General features: G+C 37.9%; 2 protein-coding genes across 2 annotated transcripts; both read left to right on the forward strand.

The window, feature by feature from the left end:
- The first annotated feature begins 503 nt into the window (after positions 1 to 503).
- LOC136172595 (olfactory receptor 4F3/4F16/4F29-like) lies at positions 504 to 1907 on the forward strand. Its single transcript, XM_065942016.1, has 2 exons — positions 504 to 508; positions 938 to 1907. Exons 1-2 carry the CDS (start codon positions 504 to 506, stop codon positions 1905 to 1907), a joined length of 975 nt encoding a protein of 324 aa, XP_065798088.1.
- Positions 1908 to 16912: 15005 nt separating this feature from the next.
- LOC136172596 (olfactory receptor 4F3/4F16/4F29-like) lies at positions 16913 to 17869 on the forward strand. The gene has a single exon (XM_065942017.1). It carries the CDS (start codon positions 16913 to 16915, stop codon positions 17867 to 17869), a length of 957 nt encoding a protein of 318 aa, XP_065798089.1.
- The last annotated feature ends 224 nt before the right edge of the window (positions 17870 to 18093 follow it).

Here is an 18093-nt window from a genome sequence, read left to right on the forward strand (position 1 = left end):
CATCAATTCTTCGGCACTCAGCTTTCTTCACAGTCCAACTCTCACATCCATACATGACTACTCGAAAAACCGTAGCTTTGACTAGACAGATCTTTGTCAGCAAAGTAATGTCTCTGCTCTTTAATATGCTCTCTAGGTTGGTCATAGCTTTCCTTCCAAGGAGCAAGTGTCTTTTGATTTCATGGCTGCAGTTACCATCTGCAGTGATTTTGGAGCCCAAGACAATAAAGTCTGTCACCGTTTCCATTGTTTCCCCATCTATTTCCCATGAAGTGATTGGACCAGATGCCACAATCTTCATTTTTTTGAATGTTGAGTTTTAAGCCAGCTTTTTCACTCTGCTCTTTCACCTTCATCAAGAGACTCTTTAGTTCCTCTTCACTTTCTGACATAAGGGTGGTGTCATCTGCATATCTGAGGTGATTTGTGTGCTTTGTGCGAATTGCAAATATAGTTGTAGGTAGTGACATAAAATGATTCAAGACACACATTATGTGCCAGAGATGAGGTGAGGTTAAGAAATGACACAACTTGAATGTCTAAAGGATTGCTTAATGAACAATTTAAAAACGGAATATGTGTGTTCTGGCAAATGCCATCTCTACCTCTTCTTTTTCTCTTTGTGGTGCACTATACCACCTTCCCTACCCCTCCAACTCTGGCCATGGACACCTACTATGTTAGCATGTTTGTTCTATTCTCTTGTTTATAGATGAGCAGTCCTGGAGGCTGTGGTGAAAGGGACATTGCACGTGGAAGTGACTCAACTACTTTAGATGACCACAGGAAAAAATGCTATTTAGTAATTATATGGTCCTGAGAAGGAATTGAGGAGATTTATAGTCTTCAGAACGTGAATATCTCCTTGAATAAGTGATCATTATATTAATAATATAAAAAATTATTAATATTTTTGTTTTCTTTTCTTTTTCTTTAGTTTCCTCTTCAGCATTCTAACTGATAAATCCATTCATAGAATGAATCACTCCATGGTGTCAGAGTTTGTGTTCCTGGGACTCACCAATTCCTGGGAGATTCAACTTCTCCTCTTCATGTTCTCTTCTGTCTTTTACATGGCCAGCATGCTAGGAAACTCCCTCATTGTTCTCACTGTGATGATGAACCCTCACTTACACTCCCCCATGTACTTTCTATTGGCCAACCTCTCCATCACTGACCTGGGAGTTTCTTCTGTCATCTCTCCCAAGATGATTTACGACATTTTTAGAAAACGTAAAGTCATCTCCTTTGGAGGCTGCATTGCTCAAATCTTCTTCATCCATATCATTGGTGGTGTGGAGATGGTGCTTCTTATAGCCATGGCCTTTGACAGATATGTTGCCATATGTAAGCCTCTCCACTATTTCACTATTATGAGCAGAAAAGTGTGTCTTCTGCTTCTTGTCACTGCATGGATAATTGGCTTTATTCACTCTGTGGTTCAACTGGGTTTTGTTGTAAAATTGCCAATCTGTGGCCCTAATATAATATATAGCTTTTACTGTGACTTTCCTCGGTTCATCAAACTTGCCTGCACAGACACCTTCAGGCTAGAGTCCATGGTCACAGCCAACAGTGGATTCATATCCCTGGGATCATTCTTCATATTGATCGTCTCCTACATTTTTATCCTCATCACTGTTTGGAAACATTCTTCGGGTAGCTCATCTAAGGCCCTCTCCACTTTGTCAACTCATGTTATGGTGGTGATTTTGTTTTTTGGCCCTTGCATCTTTGTTTACATCTGGCCTCACTCCACATCACACCTAGACAAATTCCTTGTTGTTTTTGATGCAGTTCTCACCCCATTTTTAAATTCAGTCATCTATACATTGAGGAACAAAGAAATGAAAGTGGCAATGAAGAAAGTATGCAGCCAATTTATTATTTACAGAAGGATTTCTTAAATGCCCAAAGTATTATAAAGTCTCTTCACTGAGTTGGAGTGATATTATACTTCTATTATTAATATTGGGAGTTTCCAAGTACCATATTCATGTTTAGATGACCCAGATTAAAATAATATGATTCTTTAAAAAATGTCAACTGAGAAACCATGTCACTGCCTATGGTTGGAGGAAGTATATGGTGTGGTAAAAGATATCTTCTGGAGAAGGCCAATTTCTTGTCTCTAAGGAGATATAATCTGATGGATTTATTATGGTCTAGACCTTTAGGCAGAGGACAAGATGCTTGAATGGCATCACAGACTCAATGGACATGAGTCTGAGCAAGCTTCAGGAGGTTGGTGATAGACAGGGAAGCCTGGCGTGCTGCAGCTCATGGAGTCGCAAAGAGTCAGACCCTACTGAGCAAATGAACTGAACTGAGACTTCAAAATGGTCTCTTTGGTGTCAGAGTGGGTTATATAAAGGATTGCTAGTTGACACTTAGTAAAAGAATACTACATGGAAATATATATATCAAGATGCCTATTTATTAATTTGTCATAGAAAAATCAGTTAAGTGGCCTGAACTTCCACATAAATGTAACTCATTCTTCAACTGTAGGAAAATTTCTGGGAAGTTAAACAGTGATATAAACATTAATGAGCAGGGACTCAGGGCTAGAAAAGTTAGCTGGATTATACAAATATTTAATCATATAGGATTTTGCTATTTAATGACTATATCTCCACACTAGGATATGCCTACCATCACAGTGGAAAAATAAGATCCTTAGGTCAAGACTTTTATCTGGACAGTTTTGGCTGAGCATCACAAGGCTTACCTTTTGACTCTTTTTCATACTATTTTCCAGGTCATCTAATCCCTATGCTCTTACATACATTCTTATTTCCACATGTAACTAGCCAGGTTCTTCCTATTTCTTCTCTTGGCATAACTATTTCTGTTGCATTTGAATGAATTGCAAGCTAAATTTTAGTTTGGAAAATGCTTTGTATATGACTATATTCTCTTATAAAGGAATGAAGGATTTGTATCAGCAGGTTTAGAATTCATACCAATTTCAACAAAGAGGAACTAAGGCTTATTCTCAAGGATGTACTGCAAATAACTCTGCTTTTTATAGATTCTTATACAGTCTATTAATATTCCTTTTGTCTTACAAGTAGTCATTATTCACTTTATATCTTATCTTGCTTGATAACTTCTTTGCCTTTTCTCTTTATTTCCATTGTCTTTATGTCATTTATTCATTGTTGAGTCCATTTTTGGACCCATGGGAAACTAATACCTGTATCTCCATTTAATCTGTTGTTTAGTCACTAAGTTGTGTCCTACTCTCTTGTGACTCCCCTGGACTGTAGCCCACCCGTCTCCTTTGTCCACGGGATTTCCCAGGCAAGAATACTGGAGCAGGCTGCCATTTCCTCCTCTAGGGATCTTCCCAACCCAAGGATCAAACCCACATTTCCTGCATCTCCTGCATTGGCAGGCATTCTTTTACCACTGAGCCACCTGGGAAGTTCCTTTTAAAAAAAATTATCTTAAATTTCTTTTTTTTATACTTGTAGTTTTTCATATTATCAATCTGAACTCTTTGAATTGCATGTGTCAAGAATCCAATCAAAGAAAGCTTAAAGTAACTAAAACAAAGAATTGAAAAGTTTCAGTTGTTCAAGAGGAAAATATCTATATCTATTGTGCAACAACTTGAATATGCTTAACATTACTGAGCTGTACTAAGAACTGGTGAAATGTATGTTTATATACATAGATTTTTACCACAATGCAAAAACTCTTTTAATATTTTTTAAAGGAACTTATTGACTCAGGTTACTGGGATGTCTAATAGTGGATCCAGCCTCACAGGATCCAGGGAGTCATTTGCTTGCACACTTTTGGATTTTTCTCTCTCATTCACTCCACTTCTCTTGCTCCTTGCTCTGTTTCTTTCTCTCCTCCTTCTCTATTGACTATTTTTTCCTCTGTACACTGATCTTATTTTCTTCTGTTGCACATGGACTTTTTTATGCATCGTGTAGGGAAAGAAAAGAGGCTGCAAATAACAAATTTTAAGTCGTTTCAGCAGAGCAACCCTGTAGGAAAGGGAGAGGTTTTCTTTCCTAACATCTATATTAAAACACAATGAAAGAATTTTAGTTAGCATTGTTTTAGCTCTATGCCAGATCTTTCATAGCCTACGTCTTGATGTCCACCTTAGTAGCAAGGGCCAAAGTGTGTGGTTGACAACCTCCAGAGAACTATATGAATTTAAGGAGAAACATTTCTCAAATGGGGGAGGTGGGGTACTGTCATCAATGGAAGGAGAAAAGTGATTCGAGACAGACAAAAAGTTGTCACATCTTTTTTCTTATTGAAATAGAAGTTAATATCCTATGTTGAGATGTTCTTCCACCCTGTCCTCATCAGTGGTATACTAGCTTTTGCATATTTATTTATCAATTCCACATATATGCTAATGATATTAATTTCTTTATTAAAATATTTGCATTATTTGTATTCAAATATTGTGTTCGAATTTTTGTTTGTATAATACAAACATTTGTATTTGTATTCAAATGTCTTTGAATATTTGTGTTCAAATGTTTCCCCCAATTTTTTGTTTTCTTTTTAGCTTTAGCTATCACTTTCTGCAGCATAGAAATTGTACTTTTCATGATTCCAACTCCATAGAGCTTTTAAATTGTGACGTCATAATTTTATTAAAATCTTTTCCATTCCAAAAAATTCTTTCTTCTTTTTCTCTGTTCTGACTGGGAGATTTCCACTAGCACAGCTTACAGATTGCTTCTCTCCGTATCATCCAGTCTTCTTTTGATTCCATCTAGTTACTTTTTATTTCAGTTATTGAATTCTTCATTTGTGCTTGCTTCTTTCTTATTTTATCTAAGATTTTAAGTTCTCACTGAGTTCCTCCTTTCTTTTCCCAGGTATTATGAACATCCTTATAGTCATTTTTTTGAACCCTTTATCAGGTAAATTACTTATCTCCATTTCATTAGGGTTTGTCTGGTGTTTCATTTTGTTCTTTTGTTTAGAACATATTTATCTGTCTTTTCATTTAATTTGGCCAGGTTCTTGTTTCTATGAATTAGGTGAAACAGCAACCTCTCCTGGTCTTGAAAAATTGTCCCTGTGGGGAAGCATCCTCTTTAGTAGACTTGTGCTTTGGGGCTTTGGTAAGCTGGCCAGAACATGAGCATGCAGACTGGAGGCAGTGCCTGGGGAGTGCAGCACCTAAGACAGTCTTAGAGGGATAGCTGGGCAATGAGGAAGTACAGACCATGAAGATTCTCCATAGTGGGAAGGGCATCAAAAATGGAGCTCCTTAGCACCTCTGGCCTCTGAGAGAGCTCCGGCAGTTTCCTGTTTGTTTGACAGATGACCTACAGTTACTAAATAGGTTGTCTTCTCATATAGTCTAGGTGTACTTGAAACAACTATTTGTTCAGCATGTCTCAGGGGAGCATGCCAGCCGTATTCCTCCCTATTGGAGGTCTCTATGACTGGTGGGGTTCCCATGAAGGGTTGTTCAGCCTCTAAGTCATGTCTGACTCTTGGCAACCCCATGACTGCAGCACGCCAGGCTTCCCTGTTTTTCACTATTTCCTAGAGTTTCACTCAAATTCATGTCCACTGAGGCAATGATGCTACCTAACCATTTCATCCTCTGCTGCGCCGTTCTCCTCTGCTTTCAGTCTTTCCCAGCATCCGTGTCTTTTCCAGTAAGTCGGCCCTTCACCTCAGGTGGCCAAAGTGTTGGAGTTTCCAATGATTTTTCATTTAGGATTTCCTTTAAGATTATTGGTTTGATCTCCTTACAGTCTAAGGAACTCTCAAGAGTCTTCTCCAGCTCCACAATTTGAAAGCATCCATTCATTGGTGCTCTGTCTTCTTTATGGTCCAACTCTCACATCCATACATGACTACTAGAAAAACCATAGCTTTGAGTATACAGACCTTTGTTGGCAAAGTGGTAACACTTTTTAATACACTAAGTTTTGTCACTAAGTTTTAATACACTAAGCTTTCCTTCCAAGGAGTAAGCGTCTTTTAATTTCATGGCTGCAGTCACTGTCCACAGTGATCTTGGAGCCCAGGAAAATAAAATCTGCCACTGTTTCTACTTTTTCCACTTCTGTTTGCCATGATATGATGGGACTGGATGCCATGGTCTTAGTTTTTTGAATGTTGAGTTTTAAGCCAGCTTTTTCACTCTCCTCTTTTACCCTCATCATGGGTATTCCATTTTTATGTAGGCTAACTCTGTGCAGTAGATGGTCAATCAATCCTCAGATCTTCTTCAGAAGCAGTTGTTCTTTCTGTAGGTGTATATTCAATATGCCTGTGGAAGGAGATGAGCTCAGGGTCTTCCTATACAGCCCATCTTTCCCTTCCCTCAGACAGGGAATATCTGTAATTGTATACTTTCCTTGGAAGAAAAGATGGCTTATGATACTTACTAATCTTACTTACTATAGATCTTACTAATGTGTAAACAAGGCAAATGTGGTTGGTTTGTTTCCTTAAGACCTAAGAAAGACCAAAAGTATAAATTCCTTGACATGAAGTCTAGGGAGGGAATGTGGAGGCAAGTTTTACATCACAGAGGCAAATCATCTTGTTCCTATATAGTGAGCAATCTCTAATAGTCTCTTACATAGACATTCTCTGTGCCCTCTCTGAAATATAAAGCCTCAGAACCCTTTAGGGCGCCATACCTCACCATACTCTCAGTAGACTCACCATCCAGATTTTCCAGGATTACAGACCTGTCTTCATAGTGACATAAATTTATTCAGGGTACTGATTTTTCTTTCCCAACCATGGCACATCTGCAGAAACTATCATTTATAGGCTTATAGAACACCTTTTCTGCCTTATCTGTTCCTGTGGTGTCCCATGAAACATTAGCAGCTCTGGGCACATTTTTACACAAAATGAAGTATAACAACAGACCAAAAGAATTTACTATAGCATGCATACACACACGCATGCTCCATAACCATGAAACAGCTCACTGATGGAGTGATGGAATGGCCTTGTAAATGCTCTACTTTTGTATCAGTTGGGAAGTGAACACCTAGCAAGTTTAGGAGGCTATCTATTCTGTGCAGAACATATCTCAAACCAGTGGCCACTACATATGGCCCTCTGTCCTATAGTCAGCATATGTGAACCCCAGGGGGGGAAAAGTCACTTTAGCAATAGGATCAAATCATTTACTATGGAAATGTATACTCCCCATTCTTGTGAACTTTGGATTAGTAAGCTCAGAAGTCCTAATGCCTCCTGGGAAGAATATTCCAAAGGGAATACAGCTAAGACTGGCCTCTGACAACTTTGGGCTCCTCATATCACTGAATCTGTAAATGAAAGTTATTGCCTATGACAATTGTGGGGACATGGGCAAGAGTGAAAACAAAAGTACGTAAGCCATATATTGAATATTTGAGGGACTTCCACAGTGGTCCAGTGGTGAAACTCCAAGCTCCCAATGCAGAGGCAGAGGTTTGATCCCTGATCTGGAAACTAGGATCCCACACACTGTGCACTGCAACCAAAAGATTTTTTTAAAGAAGAAAGAAATATTTTAAAGTTATAAGTCAAATTAGCAAAATCTTGATTACAGGTCTTGTGTTCCATTTTTCAATGTTAATAAACATATGTTGTTTCCTCTCTGTCTCTAGTGTCTGATTATGAGTTTTTTAGGATCTCTGTTCTGGTCAAACCAAATAAGTCCTTAGGGGTTAAGTCCCTAGGGGTAAAGTCCCTAGACCCATGAACTCCTTCTAAACTCTGGTCTAGACAGTATCACTTGATCACTGTCCTCTGTAACTATTAATTAGCTTTATTTCTACAACAGCAATATTTTATAGCACTTTATATTAGAGAACCCAGAAAATCTAACACTCTATGAAGATATTCTTTTCTTCGTAAAGGTAAAAGAGAATAATAAGGGTAAACTTAACAATAAGGAATATTATAGTATTCTTTAGTAGTATCTGAGGTAACAAATTGACAAGCAGTGGAGTATAAGTGTAAAAGGGGTATTGATATGTTGAAGAAATTAAACTGACTTTGACCTTTTACCAGAGTCACGCAGCTTTTGCATTAGGGCAACACAAAAGATATTAGAAAAAGTCAAATGATTTTTTAATGCTTGGGGTTTAGCACTCTGTTGCCAGGATGATTATCTGAATGATTCTCATCCTCTGTAGTTTGATAAACAGGTAAGAAAAATTGCTGACATAAGAAACTAAGAAAACAAGGGTTCTTGTAATCTCCATTAGTTTTTCAAAAGAGATGAATTATAAACCAATGCTCTTAAAAAGGGAAAAAATTAATTAGGTATTTCTAAAATTTTCAAGATGAAAAAGCATCTGAGTAGGAACTACCTGGATAGAAGAGATATCCAAAAATGTGAAACTGAATAAATTATTTCCAATGTAAATATCATCTATAATATGATATGGAAAGTATACAAATAAAATGAAAACTTGAAGATCGGTTGGCTCTACTACTCTCAAGAGCTTTATAATTTTATAATTTTGAGTTTTTAATTTTGTCTATCAACTGTAAGTAGAATGCAGAAGGTTTAGAGAGAGTTGACATATGTGAATTTTTTTGGACGTGGGAAGTACACGAAAAAGAGATCTGAAGAGAAAATGTAAAAGGGATTGAGTTTTTGAGTCTTGAAAACTGAAAGCTTAGTTTGCTGACTTAATGTACATAAAAAGTTAATTGAAAGAGGCATTAAAAATTATTTTATTGCACACAGTCATAACAAGTAAAAGAACTGGTCTTAATTTAGGAGAGGCAGATATTTACTAGGTGTGGAGACAAATTTATGACAATTTTTAAACAAAATGCAGGGCATTTCAGCTGAGAGAAGTTGCTGCTGCTGCTAAGTCGCTTCAGTCGTGTCCGACTCTGTGCAATTCCATAGATGGCAGCCCACCAGGCTCCCCCGTCCCTGGGATTCTCCTGGCAAGAACACTGGAAGGGGTTGCCATTTCCTTCTCCAATACATGAAAGTGAAAAGTGAAAGTGAAGTCGCTCAGTCATGTCCGACTCTTAGTGATCCCATGCACTGCAGCCTACCAGGCTCCTCCGTCCATGGGAGTTTCCAGACAAGAATACTGGAGTGGGGTGCCATTGAAGTTATACCCTCTCAATACTTTTAGGTTGAGAAGGAAATTTGCAACAATGATAGTCTAGATTTTCAAAACCAAAAGATGTCATAGTCCCCTTTAAGCTTAATAATTCTATAATTTGGAACCATAGCTGCCAATATTTCCCTTATCTATAAAGATTACATGTCTTGGAATCTATTTCTGGAAGACTAATTGATTCCATATGGGTCAAGAAAGGAAATTAATCACAATAAAAGGCAAAGGATTGGGCCTTTTCTTTTATATCTGAATATTTAATTACTTAAACAAAGAGTTACAATTAATGTGTTTGAGAAAAACAATCTAACAACTGTCTCTTTTGAGAAAAAACCAATCTGTAAGAGAACCAGTTTTAGAACATCATCAATCAGGAGGTGGTTTGTAGATATTAAATAACTCCTAGGTGACTAGACATCATGGCACTTCTCTGGTGGCTCAATGGTGAAGAATCCACCTGTAATGCAGGAGACACAGGTTTGATCTTTTGGTCAGGACGAATCCCTGAAGAAGGAAGTGGCAACCCACTCCAGTATCCTCACCTGTGAGAATTCACGGACAGAGGAACCTGGCGGGCTACAGTCCGCGGCGTCACGAAATAAAATTGTGAGTTTCTGTATTATGATATTTGATGTATATTTTTCTTCCTTTTAGTACATCTAGGGAAATTTTAACTTTGACTTCTTCTGAACTTTTTTTTTTCCGGTACTTATTTCACAGTAAGTAGACAACTATTAGCGTTATCCTATCAGGCTTAATGGTTATAGTTCTTTCCCCTGTAAACTCATTTTCCTCAAATTCCAGTTCTTAAGTAGTTGAAGGTAATGGAGAACCAAAGGGCAAATAAACCTTACAACTTGATGTGTATAATTGATAAGGCTTATGAAGAATGTCTTCCAAGAGACTGAGTGCCTAAAAGATACCTGAAATACAGTATTAAATGTTGTTTATGATTATAAAATTTCTGAAGAGTGGATCCAGAAAGTCATGAAAGTCATATTTCTTAAACTCTCTCATAAAGTGGGCCTTTCATTTCTCTTCTTGTCATTATATATACTTTCTTTAATCCTTCTTTCTTTTTAGTACTCATTCTAACATAGTGTCTTTTCCTTATCCCTTCACTTTTATAATCTAGTCTCTAATGATTTTGTCTCTTGAGAACTCTTCTCAGTCTTTTAACGCATCTTCAGTTCATATTCAGTTCTGTCACTCAGTCATGTCTGACTCTTTGCAACCCCATGAACTGCAGCACACTAGGGCTCCCTGTCCATCACCAACTCCCAGAGTGAACCCAAACCCAGGTCCATTGAGTCAGTGATGCCATCCAATCATCTCATCCTCTGTCATCCCCTTCTTCTCCTGCTCTCAATCTTTCCCACCATCAGGGACTTTTCCAATGAGTCAGCTCTTTGCATCAGGTGGCCAAAGTATTGGAGTTTCAGCTTCAACATCAGTCCTTCCAATGAACACTCAGGACTGATCTCCTTTAGGAAGGAATAATTGGATATCCTTGCACTCCAAGGGACTCTCAGGAGTCTTCAACACCACAGTTCAAAAGCATCAATTCTTCGGTGCTCAGCTTTCTTTATAGCCCAACTCTCACATCCATACATGACAACTGGAAAAACCATAGCCTTGACTAGACGGACCTTTGTTGGCAAAGTAATGTCTCTGCTTTTCAATATGCTATCTAGGTTGGTCATGACTTTCCTTCCAAGGAGTAAGCATTTTTTTAATTTCATTGCTGCAATCACCATCTGCAGTGATTTTGGACCCCAGAAAAATAAAGTCTGACACTGTTTCCACTGTCTCCCCATCTATTTGCCATGAAGTGATGGGACTGGATGCCATGATCTTAGTTTTCTGAATGTTGAGCTTTAAGCCAACTTTTTCACTCTCCTCTTTCAATTTCATCAAGAGGCTCTTTAGTTCTTCACTTTCTGCCATAAGGGTGGTGTCATCTGCATATCTGAGGTTATTGATATTTCTCCTGGCAATCTTGATTCCAGCTTGTGCTTCCTCCAGTCCAGCATTTCTCATGATGTACTCTGCACATAAGTTAAATAAGCAGGGTGACAATAACAGTCTTGGCATACTCCTTTTCCTATTTGGAACCAATCTGTTGTTCCATGTCCAGTTCTAACTGTTACTTCCTGACCTGCATACAGGTTTCTCAAAAGGCAGATCAAGTGGTCTGGTATGCCCATCTCTTTCAGAATTTTACACAGTTTATTGTGATTCATCTTACCACTTATATAATCAGGGATATTTTAATGTTTTATAGCATCCAATTATATCCATTCTATCTTAGTTGACTTGTTACAAGTACATAATCTGCTATTACCTATTACTATAAGATTTTCAGTCTGATTCTCCTATGTTAAAGGCTATCTGTTTACATCCTATTTTTCACATCACTGAAAATTTTAGCTAATTTTTCACAGAACAAATATTTTGGGTATCTCCCCCTCTTCTTTTTTGAGCTTCCCCCATGGCTCTGTGGGTAAAGAATACACCCACAATCCAGGAGATGTGGGTTAGATCCCTTGGTTGGGATCCAAGGGGCTGCAAAGTCAGATATAACCGAACACACACATGTTCATACTATAGTCTTACAGTGAAGTTAGTTAGAGAAACAAAATATTTTAACTTTTTATTTTATATTAGCACATAGTTGATAAACAATGTTGTGTTAGTTTCAGGTGTACAACAAAGTGATTCACTTATAATACATAAACATGTATCTGTTCTTTTTCAAATTCTTCTCTTAATTAGGGTGTTACAACATATTGAGTAGCGTTTGCTGTGCTATACAGTAGGTCGCTGTTGGTTATCTATTTTAAGTGTGAAAGTGAAGTTGCTCAGTCATGTCCAGTTCTTTGCAACCCCATGGACTGTAGCCTACAGTCTCCTCCGGCCATGGGATTTTCCAAGCAAGAGTACTGGAGTGGGTTACCATTTAGTATAGTAGTGTGCAAATGTAATAAGGAAGAGAAAATATATTTACAGTACTGTAACTTTACATCATCTGTTTATAATATAAATCATCTGTCTGTACCTACATCTATTTATCTTGTAGGATACAAAATATTGTGTATATTACACATACTATTAAGACTAGACATCAAAAAAGAAAAGATAAAGTGAAGAGAGACTGATACTTAGTCATAACAATTTATATATTGATAATGAAGAAGCAGCAATATAATTGCCTCAAAGTAACCTAGGATTATCAATACAGTTGCTTCATGGTAGCCTTGCTGATACAATAATGAATGAATCACTATAAAATTTTATGGTATATCAGTCAGTCAGTTCAGCCACTCAGTCGTGTCCAACTCTTTGGGACACCCAACTCTTTGGGACTGCAGCACGCCAGGCTTCTCTGTCCATCACCAATTCCCAGAGCTTGCTCAAACTCATGTCCATCGAGTCAGTGATGCCATCCAACCATCTCATCTTCTGTCGTCACCTTTCTCCTCCTGCCTTCAATCCCCAGCATCAGGATCTTTTCCAATAAGTCAGTTCTTCAACATCAGGTGGCCAAAGTATTGGAGTTTCAGCTTTAGCATCAGTCCTTCCAATGAATATTCAGTACTGATTTCCTTTAGGATTGACTGGTTTGACCTCCTTGCAGTTCAAAGGCCTCTCAAGAGTCTTCTCCAATACCAGAGTTCAAAATCATCAGTTCTTCGGCGCTCAGCTTTCTTTATGGGCCAGCTCTCACACCCATACATGACTACTGGAAAAACCATAGCTTTGACGAGACAGACCTTTTTTCAACAAAGTAATGCCTCAGCTTTTTAATATGCTGTTTAGCTTGGTCAGAGCTTTTCTTCCAAGGAGCAGGCGTCTTTTAATTTCATGGCCTCAAGCACTATCTCCAGTGATTTTGGACCCCAGAAAAATAAATCCTGTCACTGTTTCCATTGTTTCCCCATCTATTTGCCATGAAGTGATGGGACAAGATGCCATGATCATCATTTTTTGAATGCTGAGTTTTGAGCCAGCTTTTTCACTCTCCCCTTTCACTTTCATCAAGAGGCTCTTTGGTTCTTCTTCACTTTCTGCCATAAGGGTGGCATCATCTGTGTAACTGAGGTTACTGATATTTCTCCCAGAAATCTGGATTCCAACTTTTGCTTTATCCAGCCCAGCATTTTGCATGACGTACTCTGCATATGTTAAATAATCAGGATGACAATACACAGCCTTGACGTATTCCTTTCCCTATTTGGAACCAGCCTGTTTTTTTCATGTCCAGTTCTAACTACTGCTTCTTGACCTGCATACAGATTTGTCAGGAGGCAGATCAGGTGGTCTAGTATTCCCATCTCTTGAAGAATTTTCCAGAGTTTGCTGTGATCCACACAGTCAAAGGCTTTGATGTAGCCAATGAAGTAGAAGTAGATGTTTTTCAGGAACTCTCTTGCTTTTTTGATGATCCAATGGATGTTAGCCATTTGATCTCTGGTTCCTCCACCTTTTCTAAATCCAGCTTGAACATCTGGAAGTTCACGGTTTATGTACTGTTGAAGTCTGGCTTGGAGAATTGTGAGCATTACTTTGCTAGCATGTGCGATGAGTGCAATTATGCAGTAGTTTGAACATTCTCTGACATGACCTTTCTTTAGGATTGGAATGAAAACACTTTTTCCAGTCCTGTGGTCACTGCTGAATTTTCCAAATTCGCTGGCATATAGAGTGCAGCACTTTAATAGCATCATCTTTATGGATTTGAAATAGCTCAACTGGAATTCTATCATCTCCACTGGCTTTGTTCATGTGATGCTTCCTAAGGCCCACTTGACTTCAGACTCCAGGATGTCTGACTCTAGGTGAGTGATCACACCATCGTGGTTATCTCAGTCACAAAGATCTTTTTTGTATAGTTCTTCTATGTATTCTTGCCATCTCTTCTTAACATCTTCTGCTTCTGTTAGGTCCATACCATTTCTATCTTTTATTGTGCCCCGCTTTGAATGAAATGTTCCCTTGGTACCTCTAATTTTCTTGAACAGATATCTAGTCTTTCCCATTCTACTGTTTTCCTCTATTTCTTTGTGTTGATCACTGAAGAAGGCTTTCTTATCTCTCCTTCCTATTCTTTGGAACTCAGCATTCAAATGGGTATATATTTCCTTTTCTCCTTTGCCTTTAGCGTCTTTTCTCAGCTATTTGTAAGGCCTCCTCAGACAACCATTTGCCTTTTTGCGTTTCTTTTTCTTGAGTATGGCCTTGATCACTGCCTCCTATACAATGTCATGAACCTGTGTACATAATTCTTCAGGCATTCTGTCTATCAGATCTAGTCCCTTTAATTTATTTGTCACTTTCACTGCATAATCATAAGGGATTTGATTTAGGTCATACCTGAATGGCTTATTGGTTTTCCCTACTTTCTTCAATTTAAGTCTGTATTTGGCAATAAGGAGTTCATGATCTGAGCCACAGTCAGCTCCTGGTGTTGATTTTGTTGACTGTATAGAGCTTCTCCATCTTCAGCTGCAAAGAATATAATCAATCTGATTTCGGTATTGACCATCTGGTGATGTCCATGTGTAGAGTCGTCTCTTGTGTTGTTGGAGGAGAGTGTTTGCTATGACCAGTGCATTCTCTTGGCAAAACTCTGTTAGCCTTTGCCCTATTTTATTTTGTACTCCAAGGCCAGAATATATACTCTTGGAACACTGGAGTGGATAGCCTTGTCCTTCTTCAGGGGATCTTCCTAACTCAGCGATATAACCCAGGGCTAGCATTGCAGATGGATTCTTTACCAGCTAAGCCACAGGGAAGCCCGAGAATACTGGAGTGCATAGCCTGTACCTTCTCCAGTGACTCTTCCTGACCCAGGAATCAAACCAGGGTCTCCTGCATTGCAGGCTGATTCTTTACCAACTGACCTCTCGGGGAAGCCCTTTATGGTATATAGCATCACAATAATATTTATAACTTAGCATTGGGAACATTGTTAGATTTTTTAAAACATACTTACTTGTGATCATAGACTGATAGGTAGTGTCTCCAATTACTATATAGTAAAGTAATTTTAGAAAGCCAAGTTATGAAAGATTAAGGAAATTAGCACATTATTAATTTTATATTAAATATTAATCACCTTATGTCTATATAAGGACAGGCTATCCACTTAAATATAAGTTTTGCACAATGTTCTACAGATATATGTTTGTATATTTATTGAAAAATCCACATGTAAATGGACTCACAAAGTTCAAATTCATATTGTTCAAGGGACAACTGTACTTGTTATTCAGACTTTTAGCAAACAATTATTTGTGATTGTAAATTTTCAGTGAATGGGATTGAGGAAGGCAGATGCAGTTCTTAACTTTGTAGAACTTGCAGCCTAGGTGGGAAGGAGAAATTGAACAAATAATAAATTACATATCTGTTAAGTGCTGCTAGAATACGGTTGCTTTGAGAGCAAATCAATTAAACTTATACAAGGTAATTTCTAAGAAAATGCAAATATAATATTTTTCTTAATTATTTATGAAACATATTTTCTGATATAAAAGTCTGCTACTCCCTGTATGTCAATAGTGTTTTATTTTCTTATTCACTCATTATGTCTCATGTACTGAGTGCTATGAGGGCAAGTGAAATAAAGTAAATATAATATATTTACTGAATACTTACTATCACCTTATGTCTAGATGCATTATTCTACTAATTGCAATTGCATAGGTAAACAAACTGAAGCTCAATGAATTTAAGCAACTTGTCCAAGACAAATCTATCTTTATATACCATAATTCTATATACCATATGATGCTATATACCATAAAGCATGGATGAACTTTAGTATAAATCTTGAAATCTAAATCTAAAACCCATTTTCCCTTCGTTAAGTTATGTTGTATCTCTAGAATTAATAATCACATAATACTGGGATAAGTCCTTATATAGAGATTTGTACAAAATGGTTTCCACTACATTGTGCATTTCATAGTTTTAAGATTTTCAGATCATATGCTAAGAACCCTAAAACAATGTTTCTCAAATTACCTGTGTTGAAGGATAAGATTTTTCCCTTTATTTCTAGTTCTTCATGGACTATTACTTTTGTAAAGTACAAAACTTGGCATCACTGTATACCAAATTGCTAGAGAAATTTTAAAATACTGACTCACAAACTCTCTCCCTGGTATGATACAAATTGGTAATAGACCTGCACCTCTCTGGACCACTTTTCAGGGAGTACAAATATGAATAAGCCAAAATCCCTGCCTTCAAGAAGCTTAGAGTCTACTTGGTAAGTTAGAACTGTTATCAGTTCACTATGATACAGGGACAATAAAATAAATAGTAAGCCAAAACTGTGTGGCTATGGTAAACCTTTAAATAATATTGAAGGTGAATGTGCTCCCATGGGCAGGGCCAAGTGAAAGTTTGTAGGCTTGAAATAGATGGCAGTAATGATTAGTTCATTGTAACAGAATTGGATCGTATTGGTTTTGAACCCAAATTCAAAGGGTTGAGGTTGAATTCCTTATACTAATGCTGAACATCTTGTATCTCATGAGTAATACAGGGCGTCAACCCTGGGAAGAAGCAGAGGACATTAAGTGCAGAAAAAATAAGATGCTAAGAAGAGCCCCATATGATAGCCATCAATTTTCCTGTGTAAAGACATTTTAAGGTCACGAGCATATTAGGTCAGTTCTAATGCTAATGTAGAAATAGGCTTTTATAACTGCAATCCCTTTTCTTCTAAGTTATAATTAACATAATTATGATTTGCATTTTTTTCTGTTGTCCTCCTTCAGGTAGTAATACTAGCAAAGCTAATGGATGGAGCAAATCAGTCTGTGGTGTCAGAGTTTGTGCTTCTGGGACTCACCAACTCCTGGGAGATCCAGCTACTCCTCTTTGTGTTCTCATCCACACTTTGTGTGGCAAGCATGATGGGAAACTCCCTCATTATACTCACTGTGACTTGTGACCCTCACTTACACTCCCCCATGTACTTTCTGTTGGCCAACCTCTCCTTCATTGACCTGGGAGTTTCTTCTGTCACTTCTCCCAAGATGATTTATGACCTTTTCAGAAAGCATAAAGTCATCTCCTTTAGAGGCTGCATCACTCAAATCTTCTTCATCCACATCGTTGGTGGTGTGGAGATGGTGCTGCTCATAGCCATGGCCTTTGACAGATATGTTGCCACATGTAAGCCTCTCCATTATCTGACCATCATGAACCCTAGAATGTGCATCTCCTTTTTAGTGGCTGCCTGGATAATAGGCTTTATTCACTCCATGGTTCAGCTGCCTTTTGTGGTAAACTTACCCTTCTGTGGCCCAAATGTGTTGGACAGCTTTTATTGTGACCTTCCTCGGTTGATCAAACTTGCCTGCATAGATACCTACCAACTAGAGTTTATGGTCATGGCCAACAGTGGATTCATCTCTATTGGCTCCATCTTCATTCTGATCATTTCCTACATTGTCATCATTCTCACTGTTCAGAAACACTCTTCAGGCAGTTCATCTAAGGCTCTGTCCACACTTTCAGCTCACATCACTGCAGTAGCTCTGTTCTTTGGTCCTTTGATTTTTATCTATACATGGCCATTTCCTTCCACACACTTGGATAAGTTTTTGGCCATCTTTTATGCAGTTCTCACTCCTTTCCTGAATCCAGTCATTTATACATTCAGGAATCAAGAAATGAAAGTGGCAATGAGGAGAGTATGCAGACAGTTAGTGAGTTATAGAAAGACCTCTTTAGTGATGCCTGTATTGTAATGCCCTTGTTAATTACTGATGTTCAGTGCTGATGATCAAAGTCAGAGAAACACTTTCCTTTTCCTACTTTTATTTTATTATGCACACTGATAGCAAGTCCACTTTGTCTTTCACTTAGGAGGTAGCAGAATTCACTTTTGAAAAGAGAAAAGGAATTAAATATGAAGCATTTATATTCAAATATTAGAGTAATCTTGAGCCTCAAATCCTAAGGGATAACCTTT

This window comes from Muntiacus reevesi, chromosome 7 (assembly GCF_963930625.1).
Source record: "Muntiacus reevesi chromosome 7, mMunRee1.1, whole genome shotgun sequence".
In the NCBI taxonomy this organism is placed as follows: domain Eukaryota; kingdom Metazoa; phylum Chordata; class Mammalia; order Artiodactyla; family Cervidae; genus Muntiacus; species Muntiacus reevesi.